The sequence below is a fragment of the Mus caroli genome, unplaced genomic scaffold (assembly GCF_978045245.1).
Source record: "Mus caroli unplaced genomic scaffold, Mus_caroli_1 scaffold_1, whole genome shotgun sequence".
Taxonomy (NCBI): Eukaryota; Metazoa; Chordata; class Mammalia; order Rodentia; family Muridae; genus Mus; species Mus caroli.
Window position 1 is genome coordinate 48,636,518 of NW_028227256.1, and position 24,205 is coordinate 48,660,722.

Here is a 24,205-nt window from a genome sequence, read left to right on the forward strand (position 1 = left end):
TTCATTTCTAGAAACAGGAATTAAAAATAATTTTTTTCCAGGAGGCCAAGGAGAAGGCTCAGTGGTTAAAAATGCTTGCTGCTCATGCCCAACAACCTTGGTTGAGATCCTTGTAGCCCATGCAGAAGCCACAGGGTAGAGGGTAAAGGGTAACCCCTGGAGTTGTCCTCTGACCACGATACCATGCCCTCACACGCAAAGACATGCACAATTTTTTTTCAAATAAAGTCATGCTGACTAAAAGAGACACTAACTCCTAAATTTTTTTCCACTGACATAATATCTCATCTTTAGCACAAGTAGTTCATGAGACAGCCTCTATTTTTAAAAAACACTAGTAAACGTAAGGACAAGCTACATGGCTGTGTTCTATGAACATTCCCATGCCTCTCCACGCTGGAAACAGGGGATCATGCTTATCACATGAGGCATTCAGCTTTCTTTCCTTTAAATTCTAAAGTTTGAATAAATTTGAATCTGTATTCAAATCTTTATGTATTTATAAAAACTAAATCTTCATGTAATGACCCCTATAAAGGAAACATATACTGCTAAAGATAGGGAAGATTTGGATATCACCTGCCAGGGTTCAAAATCTACTTTTTAAATTACTGACTGGCAAGTCTACAAATACAGAGTCTTAAACTTGGCAAAATGTAGCCACACAGCTTAGAATCAATAAAGATTGCATCATGTTATCTAACCCAGGCGTGTTCAAATTTATGTCTACATGAAACTTGAACCTGCAGTTCTGTTAGCAGCTAGACAAAATATGATTTTCAGGACCAAATCTCTTCTCAAACACGGTAGAGCATTTAAGGTTTAGCACATATTCTGCATTCCCAGACAGGTGACCAATATATAATAAGATACTTCTAGCTCAGGATATCTATCCCATAATTAATTCCTACAAGAAATGAAAAGAGCTTATAGATAACTCATTCTGGAGACTTTAAAGGCCTATAAGTGGGGCTGGAGAGATGGCTCAGCTGTTAAGAGAATTGACTGCTCTTCTGAAGGTCCTGAGTTCAAATCCCAGAAACCACATATTGGCTCACAACCATCCGTAGTGGGATCTGACACCCTTTTCTGGTGTGTCTGAAGACAGCTACAGTGTACTTACATACAATAAATGAATGAATCTTTGGGTGTGAGCAGGGCTGGGAACTATAATAAATAAATCTTTAAAAAATAAATTAAAAAAGTAAGTAGATTAATAAATAAATAAATAAAGGGCTATAAGGGTAAAAAATAACTAACTTGTCTGTATTCATTGGCCTTGGGTTTGAATAATATTATTATATATGTGTCCCATATCCAAAGTTAAAATGAGTTTACATTCAATAAATTTTATTGAGAGAGCATTGTATAATGGTGGTTGGTGGAAAAAAAAAAACTAAAAAACAAAAAACAGACACGTGATCCTGAACATGGAACTCCCTAAGGCATTAAAACCTCTGCATGTTCACCAAATGGGTTTTGCTTGGATTCAGTCTCAAGAGTGGGTAGATGGGCTATAAATATAACCAAACTTACAAGTACAAGCTTTTGGTCACAAAGCTTTAATAAATTTGTGTAAGAGTTAATAAACATCTGCAAGAGTTGCATTCACAAATGCACGTAATAGCATGCCTGTCACATAAAGTCAAATAAGTCTCACACACACACACACCACACACACACCACACACACACACACCACACACACACACACCACACACACACACCACACACACACACACACAACACACACACACACCACACACACACACACACACAACACACACACACACACACACACACACACCACACACACACACACACACCACACACACACACACACACACACACACACCACACACACACACACACACACACACATACCACACATACACACACACACACACACACACACACACACACACACCACACACACACCACACACACACACACACACACCACACACACACACACAGAGTTGGGGATGGGGTTCTGATATATTTATCTACCTCTCTGTCCTCCTGATTAAATTTTCAAGACCCAGCTGTTACAAAGGTCTGGCGTTTGAGAGACATTAAGAGTATGAATGCCTGCCAGGTGGTGGTGCACACTTTTAATTCCAGTACTCAGGAGACTGAAGCAAGTAACTCTGAGTTCAAGACCAGTCTTCCAGGACAACCAGGGCTATATAGTGAGATCCTGTCTTAATAAGCAAGCAAACAAGCAAACAAACAAGTAAGAACAGCTCCACCAATGAAGCCATGTTCATTGAAACGAACTTTCTGCTACTTAGAAAGACATCTCCTTCAGAGTCCCCAGGGCTTCACAACCCAGCTACAGCATATCTAAACTAACCAGACAGGAAATACATCAATGAAAACAAAAGACAAGAATTTTTTTTTTTGATAAGAAATACAGTCATGGGGTCAGCAAAACAGCTTAAAGGTGCCTGCAGCCAAGCCAAGTAACCAGAGTTTGCTACATGTGATACACATGTGGAAGAAGACTCAATCCTCACTAGTTATTCTCTGACCTACACATGTGTGACATGACACACGTGTCACACACACACACACACACACACACACACACACACAAGTAAATAAAACATAGAAAAGGAAGAGAAAGAGAGATTTAGGCTTTACTACAAGAGGAGTATGCCTTGTAACATTTTCACTGAAATAAAATCTCTTGAGAGAGCCACAGACTCTGTGGTGATTCATATAAAATACATGTGTCAGCAAGAGGCAGAACAGAGCGTGGTGCATCTTGGCCCTGAGCCTGCTTAGTTGTGCTTTTCCAGCATGGTGTTTTCAATGCTTAAGTCAGAGCCTCATGGCTGCAGTCCAAGAGCTATCACACATATAACTGGACCCAGGTCATTTAGGGGTTTAGACCCAAAGGTCTTGATGAGCAAGACAGGCTCCAGAACTCTGTGAGCAGACAGCTGATGGTTTCCTAGAACCTGATGGAACTGTAAAGCCAGCAACTGAGTAACTTTGAATGCTTGCTTCTGTCAGGACAGTGGTTTCAGGTGCAGAATGTACCTATGTCCTGGGAGGTGTTCTGATCTGATGGCTCCATCATGTGCTGCCTCCTGAAGCTTGAATAGTCTGCCACGAAGGATCTGAATCCACAGGAGTGAACTCCAAGTTCCCTGCCTAGAAATAGCTGGGCACTTTTAAAAGGCATGATGAATTTTTTATTTAGCACAGCAGTGATGAATTAAACAGCACCCCCAAAGCACTCAAAGAGTTCATGCCTCTCCCTAAAAGCCCATATTATATGACCCAGTAGCATGAGAGCATCTCCGGTGTTTACGACGAATAACATCATCATCTGCCAAGGGGGTTTTATGGCCCAGTTAAATTAATTACTTCATATAAAATAAGCCCTCTGACACTGCATGGCAGTTCTCTCTAAACTACTAAGTATAGATTCTAAATGAAAACACTTTATATAATGTACATTCTAGACTCTTTGTACATGGCAATTCTATTCCGTGCTGTGTACCTACTAACAAAAGTTAAATGGCTGCATGTGTGTAGAACTAAAATTATTAAACTTGTGAATATGATGATTTCAAATGTAATTGGGCTTCTCTTCTCCTTCCCAAATTCCTCATAATGCAATCTCTATATTTAATTTCTATCATTTCATTTTTCATAAATAATTCCATGAAACAGAAACTTTTAAACACACACAAACCCCGGGGCTTTACTGCATTTTAGAGTCTAGTAACAACTTAACATCATACTCAAACTGGAGGCAACTTTTCTATGACCAGTTTTGAGAATATAGAAACACAGAGAAAGATACAAAGACCACCACAACCTGGGTCTCCACAGGGACTGGGTGTAAGGAGATACCAGTAAGATCCATGAGAAAGGGGCTTAGAAGTTAGCGCCTACCAAGAGTGCAGCTGAGTGGGTATGGACACCAGCTGCTCTGGAGTACAGAGCCACCTCTCCACACCACAAGGTTGGTGATAATGGACAGCTGAAGCTCAACACCTCAAAAACAGGCCATATGCTTCCAGTAACCTCAGGGCAATGTTAAAAGATGATCCAAGGACCCGTCCTGCGGAAAGCCAGCCAGCCTACCTACCACTCCATGCCAGGAGGTTTCCCAGAGGTGTAGTTGTGATAGTCTGTTTTGTATATGGGTGCTAATGTGAATTATTAGAGTCCATGTGTTTCTACGTCTCCTTTGTTTTAGTAATACCAGCTTCTGGCTGAGCAGCACCTATGTTGTGTGCTGCAAATATGACAGTCCTGCAAAGCCACACTCTGTTTCCAGAACCTTAGGAAGAAATCCATCCAGGAGAGCAGAAATGGAAGGACTAAAGGTGACAGTCAAGGCCATGAAGCCAAGATGGCAGCTACTAAGCAGAAAAGCACAAGAGTCCCTCAAAAGTTCAATTAGAACAAGAACAACAAAATCGTGAGAACAAAGAAAGAGCCCCATGCAACGAGGCGCTCGGCTGATGGGATGAGGTGGTTTTCTTCTGCTCTTTTTCTTCTTCTCAGAAAGTGTGAACAGCAATCTTCTGAATGAAGCAGCACCATCCACCTCTGCTCTGTGTCTTAAAAGAGTCACAAGCCTACCAAGAGATGGAAGCTGGCTTCAGGAACACGTGGCAAAGTTAACAGTTCTGTGAAGGATGCCCTACATTGCTGGGGCTAATTAAGAGACTGCTGACATCTTAGAAATATGCTCAAAGGAGGTGAAGAGGTGGCCAGGACCGACTGAAGTGACCACAGCCCACTTCCAAATGACTCACTTAAGAACAAAGTGATATAGTCGGAATACTTTTTTTTTTTTTAAGGCATTAGTCACAAAGAAAACTGAATAAAGAACTCCTTCCAAGAGAAAATAGAAAGGAAGCTCTGAGAAATGAACAGGTGGCCTGCCGGACATAATCAAAAAGGACAAGATGAGAGAGAGAGAGAGAGAAAGAGAGAGGCATGAGTTATAGCTAGATTACAGACCCCTGCTGTAAGGGCTACCTCACCACCAGATAAAGACAACAAGCAACTAAACCAGCATGCCACACGAAAGTGTCTTATGCTTTTAAAGCTATAGAAATAAATAAGCAATCACATCAACAATAGCTCTGTGTTGTTCACCACCACTTACACTGGCCATCCTAAAGAGACAGGATACTGTGGTAGCTTCTAGGAATTAACTTCGTCTTGTGTGAAAGAATTAGAAGCAACACATAAAGAGCAAGTCATCCCCCCACGGAGACTCTTCAGGTTAAAGTTCCCATATTCTAAACAGCCAAGAAACAATGTTTATAAGAGAGATTGGGGTAAACGAAGGGAACAAGAGACTCCTTAGAATGGCTATGACTAGGACTAGGGAAATCACAGCTGGCAGCTTGGACTCGAGGCTCCATGTGAACAAAAAGAAAGGAAGAACAACCTTGTATGCGGTATTTTCCTGAGACAGACTGATGGGAATAGACATGGACCTGAATGTAAGGTACAGGAGAAGATGGTATTAAAAATACTGATAGGTATACCTCCAGAACAAGGTTATGGCACAATATGGTCTAATTCACTGAAGTCAGAACGGTAAGGAGAAAAGGAAAACCAAATCTATTCTACATCTGGCTAGTTTGAGATGGGTCAGAACCGTTCAGGTGCACTTATCCTGTAGAAATGACATATATCAGTTCAAAGATTAAATAAGCAATGCCAGTGCAAGTACAAATGCAGAGGACATTCGATTAATTAGAACCTGAAACTACTTAAGGAGAGACTACAGAGAGAGGAAGATGTCCAACACTAAGCAAATCAATCAATTAACTTCTACAATTGACCTTATAAATAACTAAAATAGCTAACTCTGGGCAATTTCTAGGAGAACTGGTACAATTATTCAAATATAGACATGAGGCTAGCTTCTCAAATTGAACAATGAGATTCATTTAATCGCTTGGCTACACATAGACAGAAAACATAATTCCTCCTTTTAAAAGACTGCAGAAACGAGGAGAGGGGGACCTACCCAAGGGGTAATATTATATTAGTTCAGTGCTCAAAAAGAAGTACCAAGACAAAAAGATTCAGGTTTAAAAACAGATTGGAGATAAAACTCAGAACTCTAAAACTATATTACCTACATTCAAAAATCCCAGCCCTGCTGTAACTCACTGTAGACATTTAGTGTAGAGGTTTGGTACTGTAGAATCACAAGGAGAAAAGACTGTCAATGGATTGTCTGGAGCAGGTTGGCTGGGGCTACATCTCTGAGAGACTGTCTTATGTTAACTGAGATAGAAAAATATGCCCACTGTGGGTGGTACCATTCCCTAAGCAAGCGGAGAAGGCAAGAGAACACAGTCATGAACTATATCTCTGTGGATATAAGATAACCAGTTCTCTCAAGCTCCCAGGACTTCCCTGTTATGATGGACTATAACCCGGAAATCTGAGCTAAAATAAACCCTTTCTCCCTTAAGGTATTTTTATCGCAGCAACAGTAAATGGAACAGAGATGTTCAGGAAAACTACTGAGCCATTTTGTGTTTCAATTTCTCCTCAAACGCGCAGAGTAAAATAACTACTGCCCAAATATGATAGTAACTCTGAGAAAAGGCAAAACAAGGATGTGCCAGTTCCTCAAAAGTTCAATCAGAACAAGAACAACAAAAATATGAGTTTTGTTTGTTTGTTTTATAGATGATTTTTCATGTAGGTTTGAAATAATCTTGTCCACCAATGCTAGCTTGAGGCTGGGTATGGCAGTGAACACTGAAATCCTAGCACTTGGGAGACAGAGGTAGGTGAAGAAAAACTTACTAGTTGAACCTGTTAAGTCAAATACAGTATTAAAAGTGTCCCATCACCACAAGGCGTTTGGCTGCCCATGTGGAGGATTTTACATGGGATGGCCTATGACTAAAATCTCTTCCAACCTATGACACTACGCTTGTGCGACTTGGGGGTTCCTGCATATCTGCCCTTTCAGCACCCACACCCAAAGAATCCGTGCAGTATGTCTCCAGAGGGCTCAAGGAAAGAAGCTGGTCACTTATCTTACATTTCCCTGTTCATTACAGGGGGCTGTGAGTAAGGGGTGCAGGGAGTCAGATACAAGAAAAGCCATCCTGAAGCTGAGAGGAAAGCTTTCAAGGCTGAGCTAAGATGGACTCAAGTGGCCGCACAATTGTGGGAAAGTTTCTTTTCTTGATCAATGAGGACTCAGAAAGTGTTAAGTCTAGTCACTAAAATTACATACAAGATGGAAACCCAGCCACATTTCTGCATACTCAGAGGAAGGCCAGTTATGAGAGTCTTACCTGTAAGCATTTTACAGAGAAACATGAAAATCCCACCCTACCCCAAACCCCTTTGCCCTTCTGTTTTAACAAACAAACAAAACTAATGTCTGCTACAGTTTTATCCTTTCCGAGTTTGGGTACAGAGAATAGTATTTCCAAGTCTTTCCAGAATAAAACCATTTCCTCATTCAGGACCACACTGAAATCCTTTTATTAGAAGCACAGCCTGCCCTTGCACGCATGGGTCAACATCTACATAATCTCAGTTCTTTAGGATCAAAAGACTCTAGAGCAGTGATCCTCTACCTGTGGGTTACAAACCCTTTGGTGTTGGGGAAAAGAGGATCAAATGACCCTTTCACAGGAGTTGCACATCATATATTTACATTGATATTCCTAACAGTAGCAAAATTCCATAGTAATGAAAATAACTTCATGGTTGGGAGGAGCTGTATTAAAGGGTCGCAGCTCTGGGGGATTGAGAAACAGTGCTGGGACTTACACTGGATGGCACTCTGATCGTGCCTTGACCCCTCCTCCATCAAGACATGCTGTCCACAGAACACCAACTGTGGGCATCAGCCCCTGCCACAGCAGCTGTGGACACCTGGCTCCTTTCCTACTGCCATTCAGCAGCATCTCCTTCCAGAGAGGACAAGGTCAGTTGGGTGGTGGTCTCACCTGTTTTTCCTGCTCCACTCTCCCCAGTAATGAGAATGCATTGATCTTTATCTTGATCACGGAGGGATCTGTATGCTTCATCCGACAAAGCAAAGCTACAAGAAAAAAATGTGGGAGGATTCAGCTGGTTAATATATGCTCATCGGGTACCTCTGGGTATTCTAAGGGCCTCTGGGATTTGCTTCGAAGCACAGGTAAATCATCGCATTTTATTTCTTGCCAACTTTTAAAATAAACAAGTCAATATATCCATCCTTTCTGGCCCACTTACCTTTCCCCATGAATTCTCTACTAAGCAAATAACACTGATTTATTTAGTTTAAAGTGAAATTTGATTTATCTCTCCTGCACGTGTGGGTGTGTGCACACCCGCGAGTACAAGTGTTTCTATTAAAATCTAGGTAATTCAGAGAGCCAAGGAGAAGATGTCACATTGCCATGTCCACACCTGGGTAATATTGAGATTGTATTGTTCAGGGCAACACTCAAGCATTTAGAAATAATGAGAAAGCATTATCAATTTATGGAAGCATCAACATAATAATAAAAAATATTTTTTCCCAAACATTAGCAAGACACATTCAAATACCACCCAGTTGTGACTACTATGAACTTCACAATCCAAGATGGAACTTAAGACCCACTGGCTATGTGGAGTTCACCAAGGTTCTTGGCCACTGCCTGGCGCTCAACTTCTCATCTTACCTTATGATAACAGAACTCCCCTATCAAGACACTGAGGCTAGTCCTCCTGTTGGTCTGTCCCTCCTTGAGTTTTACTAACAAGATAAATGTCCTCTTTCATTGAAAAAGAAAAGAAAAAACTCTGAGCAATATGATAAATACTTTTGCCAAGTTTCTACTTCTCATTTGTTAATACATTATTTACTGAGAGTTGACATTACTTTACTGAAAGTGTGTCAAAAACAAGCTGGGAATATAAAATATTCAGCCTCTTTTGTGAGTTCTAAGTGGAAAGCAAAGAAGAAACAAACATGAACAGCTCATGCCTCCTGATAATGTGGAGAGCAGCGCCAAGCAAGACAGCGACCCAAGAGGGTAGGGACTGGAGTCGGAGAAGAGAAATTCTAAGAGGTGGAAAATTAGTTCCAGAGAATGAATTTGCAAGGCAAAGAGCTTCTGAGCATAAACAAAGGCCAGACCAGCAGGGAAGCAGGCTGACACAGGCTTCAGGGGCACTTCCATGATGCTGGAGGGCATATGGAAGGGGACCTGAGAAGGACTTCACAGGGTCCCAATAAGGAACAAACACATGCTGAGGTGTCTTGCTGCAGGAATGAATATACGTGGGAGTGGAAAAGGCAGGACTGGGAGCTAGGAACAGCTCCATTTACTAGAATGTTACTCATTTTAAATCTCACAAGACTGGCACAAACAAGGATGTACCTTCATACCGCCAAAATGAAATGACAGAGACCACTGACCCAGCCTCTGACTTTGGCTGGGTCACAATGTGACAGTGGAGCCTGGAGAAAGCAAGCTGGAGGCAGGGAGGCTAGGCACAGAGGAGTTCAAACATAGTCTAAGCTTCCATATCTTATCTCCTGCTAGACTGTTGTGTGGTACCAGAGGCGAACCGCTCTTACTTTGTAACCTTCAGGTTGACTTAGCTGTGGCCTTGCATGTAATAAGTAAACTAAGCATACTGTTGAATAAATGTATGATTAAAAGTAAAGAGAAGCAGGCGTTATTATCCCCTTCCACAATATAAGCTCCTGCGTGGTAGAGACTTTCTAGCCAATTAATCCCTGTGTTATGTACACAGCTTTAAATCTAATATGTAACATGACCAGTGCAAGACAGGATGAATGCATGCGTGCACTGTCTCTAACAATGCGGGAGTGAGCTTCATAAAACACATAAATATCCAGTCCCATTCTCTCTGTGACCTTCATGCACGAGAGGAAAGGATTGCTTAGACTTTCCTCCTCACCTGTCTCCCCTCCCACAGCTCCAACTTGCAGTTAATAGTTCAGAGACGTCACTTACATCGTCTTGTTTGGCATGCAAGGCGGGAAAAGTATATTACAGTGACTACATAAGAAGTTTTCCAACCACACAGATTTACTGAATATTCTCTTGGATTGTTGAATGCAGGTGGTTCCAGGACTGGATTTAGCTTTGTTTCTATAATATTATTTGAGCACCAAATAATGAAAAATTACTTCAAACAAGAATAACAGCATTTGGCCCATAGATGCACACACATAAAACGTTGGGGGAAATGACTAAGTAATTCTGCCAGGGGTTTACTGTGGGCAAAACACCAAAGCTGAACACTTACTTTTTTCTGTCTGACCAAACAGGAGTATAATTATCCCTTGGTACCTATGAAGAATTTTTTTCTCCCAGCATCTTCTGACATTCCTCTTCCCGACTCTCCCTGGCTACCCAAATGGTGGATGTTCAAGCCCCCTTATATAAAGTGATGTTGTATTTCCAAATAACCCCTGCACAGCTCCTGGAATACTTTAAACCGTCTCTGGAGGACTACAACGCTTCCTCCAATCCTAGTGCTACAAATAGCTGTAATATGTAAGAATGGCGAAGGGAGACGTCCGCACATGTTCAGCGCACACATAATGTGCTTTCTTGGTATTTTTGATCCAAGGTTGCTTGAGTCCATGGATACAGAAAACCAACAGTACTTAACTGCTTAAGGACTCGATTCATCAAATGGCAGGCGTAATTTCAGCACAGATAAAAAGCACAAAAGGGATGTTTCTTTTTTTAAGATTCTTGAAAGTGACTGATTTCTAACTGCCATGAAAATGTACCAAAATATTTGAGCACTTTAAAAGCTGTCTTGCTCTAAGACACACCCACCTCAAGTCACAATAACGCCACCGCTCTTAACTCTTACAGACACAGAGCTCCACTTCTTTAAATGACCAAAAGAATGCCCCCAAAGAACACAATCTCCCTTTTGGACGTACTCCTCTTCCTCCCTGGCAACTCTACACACACCCATCCCCAAGGCCACCGTTTATAAACTAAAGCCATATGCCAGGCCTCCCAACCTCTCTATAATTAAAGAACCTAAATAAATCCTAGGGAAGTTTCAGCTAAAAGCAGTCATGATCCACATGCTTCTCATTATTCTGTGACGTGTCAGCATTATTTACCACACACAAGGATGAGCCATTATGACTGAACGATGATAGCACAGGGAAAAAGCATGATTTCTGCCAGACCCCAAGAAAAGCAGCTGAACCTTAGGAATGAGGGCAACCTGGTATTCCCAAGACTTTGAGATCAGCTACCCAGCTGCTTCCTGAGCACCAAACTTTGCCCAGCAAGCACCAAGATACCATCCTCCACTGTGCATTTTGAAACAGCTCTGACTATTACCATGATTCCGTTTCAAAAGTTTGGTTTGGGGCTCATCTGTCATTTTCTGCGAGGGTAGAATGGTGGGGTTGCATGCTGCAAAGAGCCCAGCTGGTATTTATGTCCTTCCTCTGCCTTATTTCTACTCGAGAGTGCTAATCATAGTGGTGTTGCCCACATGGTCATCAGGGGAATGGCGGGGCTTCCTTCTCCACACTCTCTGCTCTCCACCCTGCCATTTCCTTGCCAAGTTTGTTTCACCTCAAGTGCAGAGCAGAAAAGAAGACTGGGCTACTCGCTTCACCATGACACCACCGATACCCAGGCACCGATGCCCAAGAGTAGCCCAGGTTTCAGTGTCTCCAGCTCTGCCCAAATGGGTGGCTGGAAAACACACCCAGTCTGTTCCGAGCACTTGCAGTTGGATGGCTCCCTTAACTAGGGTTTAACAGAATAGAATCTGTTTCAGAAAAATCTCCTGAACTCAGATAAATGCACCATCCAGTTTCAAATGCTCATCCTCCAAGGCTCTCAAACTGGCACCCCCACCCCCCTCCATGTGATCCTGAATCCCAGAGTATTTCAACCAACCCTAGGGAATTCCCCTTCTCAACGCAGCCATCTTCAAATAGCTCAGACTCAACATTCTCTTCTAGAACTAAAATCTCGATGGTCTCTTTCCCTTTCTAACTCTAGTTCAGCTCTGACATCTCAGTGTTTCTAAACTAAGTTACCTCCCCCCACACACACACACAAAAATTTACTTAAAAATGCCTAAGGTCCATCTGCTAAATCTAACTTCATTTTCAGCCTGATCAAGATGCAAGGCAGACTACAAGAAGACTTAAAAGACAAGGAAAAGGAGAAACTTGGGGGTTCTGTTTTCTGAGGAAGAGTCCCTAAGTTGGCTTCCTTGTAAAGTACTTTGTAGATAACTACATTCTACAAAGAAGTTAATTCCGTATGGCTGACTTGGCATAGGCCAAAGTGCAATTAAACTGTTAAAGGCAAAAGTGCCAACACTGTAAAGTTGAGGCTGTCCCTTATGATGTGCTAGAATGAATCTGGTGGACAGTTGGAACACTGATTTATAACAAGGTGATTTTCCCAAGAGGGTAAACATTTCTGACCTTACAGTGCAAGACTGTTAAGTATATGAAGGTGTTTCCTCATAGCTACCCTGGTTAGCGGCCTAACAATCCAAGCTTCAGCGCAAGAAGAGACAAAGATCAAAGTAAGCCTCCCTCAAAAGAAATGAGGAGAGGCAAAATGTCCAGGATGAAGTGAAAAGGAAGGAAAGGGCAGGTGTGGGGTGTGGGGGCCTCAGCACAAGGGCAGGTCTGAGGCAGGTGTAGGGTGGGGGGGCCTCAGCACAGTGTCCTCTAGCATGGCACTGTAACACTGAGTTTGCGACTCTCAGAGTTTAAGGAGGTCTATCACAAATCCCCAAACCTCAAAATAATGCCAAGTTACAACCAGAATTTTCAAAAATTATTTTCTTTAAAACCTGGGTAAGAAAAAAGAAAAACAAAACCAGAAGGAACAGAGAACAATAACTGAGGGGTGGGGGCGGCTCAGCTGGGTGTGCTTGCCGGACAAGAGCATGGCCCTACAGATGGCGACTGAGGGCAAAAGAAACTCCATGGAATCTGAGAGTAACCCAAGCAAAGACTCCTGGCCATCTTCTGTAACCAGGCAAAGTCCAAAGTGGGGGGTCTGGGACATCAACTCAGCCATAAGACCCTTCAACCAACAGCTGTCCTGCCTGCAGAGTGTGCTGGGACCAGAGCCTAGCATCATCCTCAAAGAGACCAGAGAGACTTCATCCAGCAACTGATGGGAACAGATGCAAAGGACCACAGCCAAACATTAGGCTGAGGCTGGAAGTCCTGCAGAGGAGCAAGAGGAAGAGCCAGAGGGGTCAGGGACACACTATGAGAATACAGCCCACAGATCAACCAACCAGGACTCATGAGAACGTGAGAGACCAGGGAGCCTGCATGGGTCTGACCTAGGTCCTCTGCGTATATATTATGGCTGAGTAGCTTGGTGTTATTGTGGGAATCGTTAACAGTGGAAGCAGAATGGGGGCTTCCCCTGACTCTTTTGCCCACTTAGGGACCCTTTTCCTCCTACTGTGTTGCCTTGTCCAGCCTTGATGTGATGATATGTGCCTAGTCTTATTGTAGTTTTATTCCATTTGGTTCATGTCCCTGGGACTCTGCTCTTTTCTGAGGAGGGGAGGAATATGGAAGAGAAAGGATGTGGGGGTGGGGGGGGAGGGGAAGGAGGGGAAGCCACTGTTGGAATAGAAGAGAAATGAATAACAAAAAAATAATAAAGATTTAAAAAAGCATGCATCCCGGAATTGGATTCCCAGCACTACATAAACCAACCATCCACGAGACGGTCACTCTACCACCTTATACCCTTATGGGACAGCTTCATCCTTACGGTGTTAATACTGTTGCTTTGGACAGTTTTTACTGCACTATGGCCTATGCCAGCACAGCCACGCAAGAGGTGAAGACAGCAGGATCAGCTCAAGGCCATCCTCCTGTGCACAGAGAGTTCAAGGACTGCCTGCAGCAACATGAAACCCTGTCTCAAACAAACACAGAAGGTAAACTGAGTCAACCGCATGGCATGTGAGAAAGGATACAAAAGAATGAGTCAAGACATGCTGCCCACAGGAATTATATTTTTAAAAGAACTGCTTTTGTTTGTTTTGATTTTTTTTTATATAACAACTATACCTTCCCTTTTCTACATCTAAACTCAGAGAAAGCCCCAAACTGCCACCCCAATAGAAGAAAAGTATCATACCGCAGGACAACAAAACACAGTGGCACTAAAATATATTTTTAAATGATCTATATCTATAATTTTCTAAAGTATTTTAGCTCATTTAACTCCTAAGTTCATATACATTCATAGCCTAAACATTCTTTGGGCTGCATTCTAGCTGGAAAAGTTGTGTCTCTACTGGCCACCAAATAGACACAATATCACTATAATGCGTCAAATGAAGACATCTGTTCTGTACTGACAAGGGCAGAACACGAAATGAAAGATTAAAGGTCCAGCTTCAGAGCAGGACACGGCACACGGCTCGAGGCGTCTTCCTTTAGACCCATGCTGGCATCCAGAAAACACCCTCCCATCACCACACCCATTAACCTCAGTGTTCACAGATTTCATGTTATCTTGTCACTCAAAAATAAATGTTAATCTTTACAGTCAGGTGTGACCACTAAGAGGACAGAATCACAGTAGGTCACATGGGTTATATTTCAAGGCATAAAAAAAATCCCCACATGACTTGACTGCACACTCTCATAATTGAGCACTGGATTTAGTAAGCAATGCTTTCTATCTTAAAAGTTCACATGCTGGTTACCAAAAAACAATCCAACTTGACTAAGAGTATTAATTCAGAGGTAGATAGCTTGCTTAGCATGCATGAGGCCCTAGGTTCAACTGCCAGCACTAAAATTAATTAATTAACTAATTAATTAATTAATTAAATGGGTGTTCTTCTTTTGAGATCTTAGAAATTTTTATTACAATGCCCTTAGTACAAAAATGTCTAGGGTCATATGCAAAATCTTTGGATCCCATTATCAAAATCATAATGGAGACCTACAGTTCATTGAGGCTCAACAGACTGGTCTGAGACTCACCCAACAGAATAAACACCATGAACACATGTCCTTCTACCAGACAGAGACAGCGATGATGGGGGCTAGATGGTGGGCTGGACCAGTGATAGTTCTTTTCATAAGTGACTGCAAAAGCCAGGGCTGGAGATGGCATCAGGAAGCAGATAAGAGACTTGGGGAGACTAAACCATCCCAGGAAGGAAAAAGACTGGATTCAGCTTTGAAAGCCATATAGAAGAAACTTCGGCCTTTGTGGCTTGGAAGCAGCATTTTGGAATTTAATGGTAAACCGGATGTGCAGCCAAGGACTACATTCAGAAAACTTGATCTGTTCTAAAGTCTAGGGCACCAACATGCTACCACAGGGCAAGAGTCCTCCTCCATAACAGCATCCTTCCTGGACTTGGAAAGAGGTCAAAAGAGACTCAGTTTCACTTCTTTCCCAGTCTTTGCTTCTGTAGAGAAGGCAGTGAAGCATGGGTGGCCTGTCTCATTCCTTAATCACTAACATGCAGGTGTATGCAGAGGCAGGGGCAAGGTCATTTACAAGGGCAGGGTCCCTGGTGTGCTCACTGGGGATGAGTGGGGACTCTGAAGCCCTCCGGAGGCCTAAAAAACAGGAAAAAGTCTCAAAGCCCAACAAGTGATGGTAACAAACATGGCAATGTACATCCAGAAAACAGAGAGGAAAAAAGTGGCTTTGGCTGGGGAAGCGTGGAAAACTGCAAGATCTGAACCCTAAGCCAGAAGCAAGGCCAGAAGTCAGGAGGAAGCAGAGGAAATTATGGGGGCTAGGAGGAAATTATGTTATTTCCCCTCTCCAAAAATGAGCAAAACACACATGACTCGGAGGAAAGAACAAATACACAACCGGGGCTCTTAATTCAAAGCCAATTAGCCCTTGGGTATTTTTAGTATCTCTTCCAATAAGGAAATTCTAACAATCGTCTTCTATTTCCCAATTCTCATTAAAATAATCACATCCACGGGAACAGCCTTTCCAGCTCCAGGTAAACACAGTTTAAACAAATTTTTGGCACAAATGTGCCAGAACTTTAAATGTATTATTTACCCATTCATTCCAAGTCGACTCCTTCACAGCTAGCTTCTATGACCCTATTACAGGCAACTGAGTCCTGGAGACTTATCCCAGAAGAGTCAGTCTAAAGACACTTCCTAACCAAACTCTTATTAACTGGAGAACACACTGGGCTCTCAGACCCACATCCCAAATGTTTAGGTTGTTCAGAAAAGCAAGTCCTTCACGGTTCCACATTCCAATATAAACTGCTTTGCACCGGCTGACTCTGTGGACGCTGTGCAGCTGCTTGGTCCAGAGGACATAAGGGCTCAGACATCACAGCTTCACATTAGCCAGGTGGGCCACAGGGAGGCCATTCGGGAGGCAACACTGAGCTGAGAGACCCAGCATACTAAACAGGTACAAGGAGATCTGACCATAGTAATCAGAGATTTGGGGTGGAGGACATGGTGTTTGAACTAGGACCCCAAATACACGTGGGTTTTTTTTTTTTTGGGGGGGGGGGTGGTTAAAAAGTGCTCAATAGCGCACGCCTTTAATCCCAGCACTCGGGAGGCAGAGGCAGGCGGATTTCCGAGTTCGAGGCCAGCCTGGTCTACAAAGTGAGTTCCAGGACAGCCAGGGCTACACAGAGAAACCCTGTCTCGAAAAACCAAAAAAAAAAAAAAAAAAAGAAATACAGTTGTAAAAGAAAATTAGCTTCGGGGCTTAGCTCATCTGTTAAGCCTCTGTGATCGGAGCGAGCCCTGAACAAAGTCTGAAATGTAGCAGGTGCTTAGGGAAGTGTGCCAGAACAGACACCAACTAGAGCTGACTCACTTTATATCAGGATTGAAAGAACAGGTAAGTAGCCTCTTCACAAGGTCCCATTAGTTCTATCCCCCAAATCATGATTCAAAGATTTCTACAAAGATGTATGTGTTTTGCTCAATCACAATGAGGAGCAGTAGTAGCACGTCTCAGGATTTCCCAGGCAGCCAGAACTAGGTTGAAGGGAAAGAGGACAGCTCAAGAGGCTCTCTCCAACACACAAGGTTTTATATTCATCTATACAAATTAGGATGCAAATCTGGGACACATCATTTAGACTCCCATGTCTTAATTTTATAGAGAAAATAGATTGGAGTTGAAGGATGGAGTCAGAGGAGTGCAATTAAGACTTGGAGAAAGAAGCTAGGGTCACCAAACAATGAGGCTCCAGACTCAAGTGGCTTCTGATGTGGACATGTCCTTCTAAAAACTCTCACTTCCTTTCCTTACTTCAGAGTGCTAAAATGTCTACATATCAAAAAGTCTACCATATAGGCATAAGTAGACCTCAAATGCCACAGACACACCCTGCCTGCTTCCCTGCAGTTTCCCTCTGCCATGCAGGAGAGATTCTGTAAAGAGAAACAGGCACTCCGTCCTGGAGAGTCTTAGTGATCCTCTTCTCTGCACCCTAGCTAAGGACGGCGAGCAGGTTAGGAGTACAGCCATGCCTAACGATCTAGAACAGGCACTGCAAGACTTACTGTGAACACATGAGAGTGTTCTCACACAGAGGGCCTCAAACAGTTTTTTGCATGGTGTCATACACAACATAAAACTCCAAAGTGAACCCAAATACACAGTTCTGGAATATCTGCATGAAAGCTTTAGTCACAGTACTATGCATAAGTAGCCTTAAGAAAATAACTAGAAATATTGACATATCAGATTGCATATATAACTGAGAGAAGACATACTTGGATCTGGAAGTAGATAGGCAAACTGACCATGCCATGACTGCATCAGGAGATAGCATCTGAGAAGAAATCTGGCCTTAAAGGCCTGTGAGAAACTACCTATCCACTTAACCTATACTAAGATTTCAGAATAAAGAAAGTCCTGAAAGCTAGCAACAATCTGACCAGAACAGTGCTATAGGAACAAAAAGCCCTGGTGAAGAGCAGCCTTACAACCCTGAGGTACTCCAGAGAGGCATGCAGTATATGCTATGCACAGTACCTAGGAATGTTCCTGTTCCAGAAAGGAACCTCAATGCAAATTTATGCCCTCAGAACAGAAGTTCCCAGAGCGTATAACCAGAGAAGTCAAACTAGCAAAGCCACCTCATCAGAACCCAACCCAAAGGAGCTTCGTTTCTACCTAACACGCAAAGACTGTAATGCAGTCGCTAGCTGCACAGTTCCTTTCCTGGACCCTCTCCCTTGAAGTCCCTGCCTTGCATTCATGCTCCGTTCCCTCGCCTACACCCTCTCTATATGTCTACCTACTATACCTTCGGCGTATAGTGTCATCAGTTAGGAAGATTTGTTTACAATTTCTCTTTCTCTACACAAGTTCTCAGCACAACATATTAAACAGAATAAATTGCTAAAATGATATCTGACACATTCTTTCATCTTATTAGTAAACAGAAAATTTTATTTTAATTTTATAATTATAATAATTTTATAATAACTGCAATTATCTTAAAGATGACCACAAACGGTAAATGAAAAGAAATGTTATTTGGGCCTCCATATGTAAGTACGACTCATGTGTTCAGAATCAAGAAACTTGATAGACTTAAAACCCTTGAAGACTAAGTGTGATAGCACTGGCCTGGTAATCACAGGACTTGGGAGGATGAGCCAGAGGATTGTAACCTCCACATCAGCTTAGGTTACACAGAGAGTCTAAGCTTAAAAGCTTAAGCGAAAGAAGAAACCTTTAGAGAAGTGGGCCTCTATTTTACTCCCTCCAAATAAATCACTAAAGTAGTTTTGAGGGGATTTGGCAATTTTCACTAATAGAAATGTCTATCAATGCTGTTTGAAGTCAGGGGCAAACAGTCACCTAAAACCTACCTGCTCAGGGCAATCAAAATATGGTGATGTTTGCACCACTGACATCAGTGGTCGTCACTAGACTAACTCTTGAAGTAGAAGGCAAAGGCTGTTAGAGCCACCTTCAGGGCTAGCAGATATCATACGGTACCCCTTCTGTACCTCTCAGCTGAGAATGCCTTCTCTGAGCACCCCACTTAACCCCCCAAAATAGAGTCACTTCTCCATGGCCCTCTTGGACAAATGATAACTTTTAACCTAATCTTTTCTAGCCAGTATTTATCAAGTGACTGCAGCTCTGGAGCCACCCAGTTTGAGAGAAAATGTGAAGATGGCAACAAGACTGCCACCCCCACCCCCACCTCTCAGACCCCCAGGTCCCAAGGTCTCATTTTGTCATTCAAATCTTCTTAAAAGCTGCCTATTGCAGTTCTCCAATGCTTTCCTCCAGATGGAAGCCTCCATTGAAGGAGAACAGGAATTACACTGTTCTCCCAGGAAATCACTGGGATTTGCAGAAACTGGCACTTGAAATTTCTGCTGGAAAATGTACTTATACATCTTCAAAGACTCACTCCAAATCTTTATGATGACTCCTGGGCACTGCCTAGAAAAGCTGTGGTGGTGGTTCTGGCTCATGATGGCCAGCATCCTTCTTGCCACTGAGACCTGACATGCTGCCAAGTCCAATCAACTTAGTGGCACATCCCAGAATAGGAGCACAGGACTCTCACCAACAGCAAGATCAGCAGCAAGAAAGAGCAGATTTAGAACAAAGCCACCTGTCTCTGAACACCAGTGGAGGGAAAGCCTCTCTCAATCCTATCAAGAGTCATATGGAAATACACGCATGCACACAAGCACACAGACAAACATGCATATACTACCCACATGCTTGCGAGCGAGCACACACACACACACACACACACACACACCCTGATGTATATTACCAACACTACTGGGATAATATTCGTCTTAGTAGTAACTCCAGCATGCCTACAGAAGTGCTTGATTGCCAACCAGTGCTGGTCTAGAAAAAACAAAGCTGCAATATATCATGCAAGGACCATGTCCCTGCAGACAACAGGAGCCATTTACCCAGACAAGTCTTCATCTGCCTCATAAGTTACAATAAAATGCCACTATTATTCAGTGTGACCTGCATTTGACCTGGGCATGGTGTTGTGCACCTCTAGTCCCAGCTATTCAGAGGACTGAAGTAGGAGGATTGTTTGACCCGGGAAGAAGTTTGAAGCCAGTCTTGACTGTCATAGTAAGAGCTCATCACTGAATGAATGAATGAATGAATGAATGAATGAATGAATGGCTGTCTTTTACTAACAGCAGATTACAAGTACTCTATGCCCTTATCTAGAATACAATCTTCAGGGATCTACAGACTTGTTTTAAATTCCAAGAAGAAAATAAACATAAACTGAAAACTGTCACAGATTCCGCAGCTGGTGGAAATACAGTGATCTATGTATTCCTTGCATTCTTTAATCAACTAACTGTCGGTATGCCACTGGAATGCGTCTACAGACACATCAGCATCCCATAAGAACCCTTTGCCTTGCTTCCCTTCTAGGCTCTACAGATTCAGAGGCATTTGCGGTGGTTCAACTGGGAAGCCCAGAGCATTTGCAACTGGGAAGCTGAGATCTATCTGAACCAGAATCTTAGATGCTTCTCCATCCACAATCCTGGGCGAGTGGACCCCTCCCTCCCATGTTCAGACTGCTCTAGAGCTTCCTTACATAGAGAAGCTGACTTAAACTTCTCATAGACTTGCTTTTTCCAAACTCTCTCTGTATGGAAACTTCAGTGTTATATTCCTGTGTTATGACATTACTTTCTACAAGGAAGTTATGGGAGGTATTCATGATGATGTCCTGCCCTGTCATATTCCCCTTCATATCGACCCATATTTTCACAAGGAAATGCACAGGGTAAGTCCAGTTACTACAGAGAACATCATGGTACTAGCTTTCTCTTAGGCCTCAACTGTTTTCTACACCCCCACTGCTCTGACTTTTAAAGGCTATTTAACTTATTACATTAACTGTAAAATTGTAAGTTGTCTTCAATCAACTATAAATGAGATGATAGAATAATTAGTCAAAATAATTGATACAACAGGGACTACATGTCTACATGCAGATTTATTTTCTTTGGGGAAAGGGAGAATAATAGAGGATGGATAAATGGATAGACACACATGTCTACATTCACACACACACACAGGCTTACCAAAGAAAGAGTCTACACTTCAAAAATTAGCTCATCGCTAAGAATTTGGAGACCCTACTGTTCTGACTGGCATCATAGAAACCAGAAGACTCAAGGTAAGTCTACTGAGATGGACTCCCCTGTCTTCTCAAAGCATATGTATGCTCTTAATTATAGCCATCACCCAACCACTGGAAACCACCCACCTCTTGTACAACTCTCCAGTATTATTCTCCTTTCTTTCTTGTGTTTGTTATTGCTTGTTTGTTTTCCAGTTCCACATTCAGGGAACTGCACAGGGGGTTGCATCTGGAGTCAGACAGACTTCGGAAAAAAACACTTTCATGATCACAGTATCAGCCTGGCTGGGTAAGCATTCTTTTTCTTTTTTCTTGACCAGAAAAAACAAAACAAAATTCTTCTGTGGTCCTTTCTAACAGTTTTACTTCTCCATCATCTGTGTTTGACTACAGCCATATTTGGAAAGGAAAATTCAATTTATGCTGTCCTTAAACACAGCTTTAAACTCCCAAGTGTAGAGAAAATTGACTTTTACATATTCGCCATCCGTCTGGGAAGAGTGAGATCTCAATTGCACTGGCTTCAGTCTCCAAGCTGGTTAGAACCATGGTGCCAAAATCCCAGACAAGATCAGCACCTAACAGTCTAGAAATCCCAATGGAAATACTTGTTCCAAGAAAATCAATAAGGGATTTGTGCCAAAACCAGATTTACTACAGAAATGTATCAAGCATTTAGTCACATCTTCAAATAATAACATAAGGTTGATTTGTTCTATACATAGCAGATGTGACGTTGCTAAAACCCTTCGTTCCTAATAAACCAAAGTCAGCACTATCTATTCCGAACAGTAGTGTGAGACAAAGAGATAAGAGCGGAAACATGGAAAGTGAGCCGATGGTTTTATTTCTGCAAGAATATATTCAAATGAGATTAAAAGGGAAATACGAAAATACACTGTGATTACAGTTATAAGAAAAAAACTGAAATGTTTTAAGAGCACAATCTTACTAAAATATAACATTCCTGCTCAGGCTAAAATCTATGCTAAAGCTTTTACATGGCTCCTATGAGCTGAGTTAACAAACACTAACAACAATGCACTAATGAAGTAAGAGGCAGGAGCTGCGGTGAGACACTATATCTCACTTTGCACTCCTCTGGCTGGCACAAGGGAAGATTGGTTCTCAGCCTCCTCTGCAGGTAGAGTGAGTCTGCATGACTATGCACAGGCCAATGAGGAAGGCCCAAACGAGCACTTCTCTTCCCCCCTCTAGTAGCCTTATAAACCAGGTGCTGCCATTGTGATATAAGCAGGTTGGAAGAGAGCCCGAGGACAGCTATGTGACACATATCAGACTGGGCCAGCATCTGGAAACAAACTTATGTCCTGGCAAGCCTTAGTCACAAGCTAATTCCTTTATCACGCCCCTCCCTTATACTCCATTACTAGCTCTCAAGCACACTATAATCTTGAATCTTCACTACAATAGAAATTTGTTGGCAGTCAGAACAGACTAGCTGAACATTAAAAGCAAATATTTCCTGACTATATTACCATATATCTAAAAGTAAGGCACATGTATCCCATGGGATATTTTGGGGAACTGATACAAAATATTAGAATTTTTATTAATCATGACTTAAAGGTTTGAATTCATGTTTGTATGTGTGTCTCATAAGGTACACAGCGCATTAGAACACTGGTACTGGACCACGTAACAACAAGCATACTGGACCATGTAATAAGCGTACTGGGTTCATGTTAAGACCAGTGATCACGAAGCAACTATGGAAGGGTAGGTAACATGTTATCCTGGCTTGGAGCTTTTTACTCTTTTTTGTTTGTTTGATTTTCAAGACAGGGTTTCTCTGCATAGCCCTGGCTGTCCTGGAATTCACTCTGTAGACCAGGCTGGCCTCGAACTCAGAAATCCGCCTGCCTCTGCCTCCCGAGTGCTGGGACTAAAGGCGTGCGCCACCACACCCGGCCTAGGAGCTGTTTACTCTTGTAAAAGCCCAGTACATAAATAGAGAACACTGAGATAGATCAGGCATTGTACAATAAAGAACTGCACATGTACCGAACAATTCCATTTCCAAAGCCAGACTCTCTACCTAGGACATATTTTAATTCTTGAAGTGATATTCATGATCACTGTTATCTGTGTGCAATCATCAAAGAAAAACGTCCCTAAGTACAGAGAATGATAAACAATTTCCAAGTTGTAAAAATCATGGTCCCTTAACTATATGCCTGCAGGGCAAAGTTGGCCGTTTCCCACCCTAGACACAATGCTACTTAGATGAAAGCTACGTTAGGAAAAGGAAGCAACGTTCAAAGCAGTAGATATTATTTTCTGTGGCTTTTAGAAACAATGCCCAGAAAGCACACATGCAGATTTCCACACTTCCTTCTTCCTTCTCCTCAAGGCTCCAGGTAATGAGTAACCAGAGAGCAATGACTCACTAAGCTAACGTCATCTCAAATAGCTACATGTGCTCAGCTTACAAATTATACCTTTAGTGCCTTTATACTTTAGCAATGTTTTTCTTTAATAAATCTGTATGGCCTTGGGTGAGAATGTTCCATTTGAACTGTCTTGTTTTACGCACTGTTCTATTTATACGAGCAAAATGTGTGTGTCCCTGCCAGCCAAGGCAGCTTTACACACTGTCACTACCTAGCTAAAGGTGACAGAGGGCACATGGACAGGAGAGCATCTTCTGAACCCAGAGCAGTTGGTGATGCCTACACTTCCCCCACACAGACGTCCATCCTGGAAAGCAGCCAGCTCCTCCCTCTGCAGATCCTTTCAAAGTCCACACTGTTACAGTGGACAGAGGAAAAATGCTTAGTAAAAATGATGTACTTCCTACCTTAGTCCTCTAGTGCTAACTTTTGTAAAATTAAGCTAAGCCATTTATAAGGCTTAGGACATTCTTTTTAGCCTTGACACCCACCTCCCATGCATCCAGGTGCTGGACACCAATACCCAAAGAGAAAAACTTCATACACACAGCAAGCATTACCTTTGTAGAAGCCATTCAGTATATTTTGCATCAAATGTTGCCCCTCCTGAATGATATTATTATCCATCACCAATATCAGCTAG

The 24,205-nt window shown here is 42.4% G+C and overlaps 1 protein-coding gene across 4 annotated transcripts in view; it reads right to left on the bottom strand.

Moving 5' to 3' along the window:
- Positions 1 to 24,205, bottom strand: part of Myo1b (myosin IB) — a 165,422-nt gene that overhangs the window by 78,182 nt on the left and 63,035 nt on the right. For all 4 annotated transcript variants that reach the window (XM_085837047.1, XM_085837050.1, XM_021176619.3 and 1 more), the window contains one exon: positions 7,972 to 8,066. In XM_085837047.1, the coding sequence (XP_085693173.1) occupies positions 7,972 to 8,066 (95 nt within the window). The remainder of the gene's footprint in view (positions 1 to 7,971; positions 8,067 to 24,205) is intronic.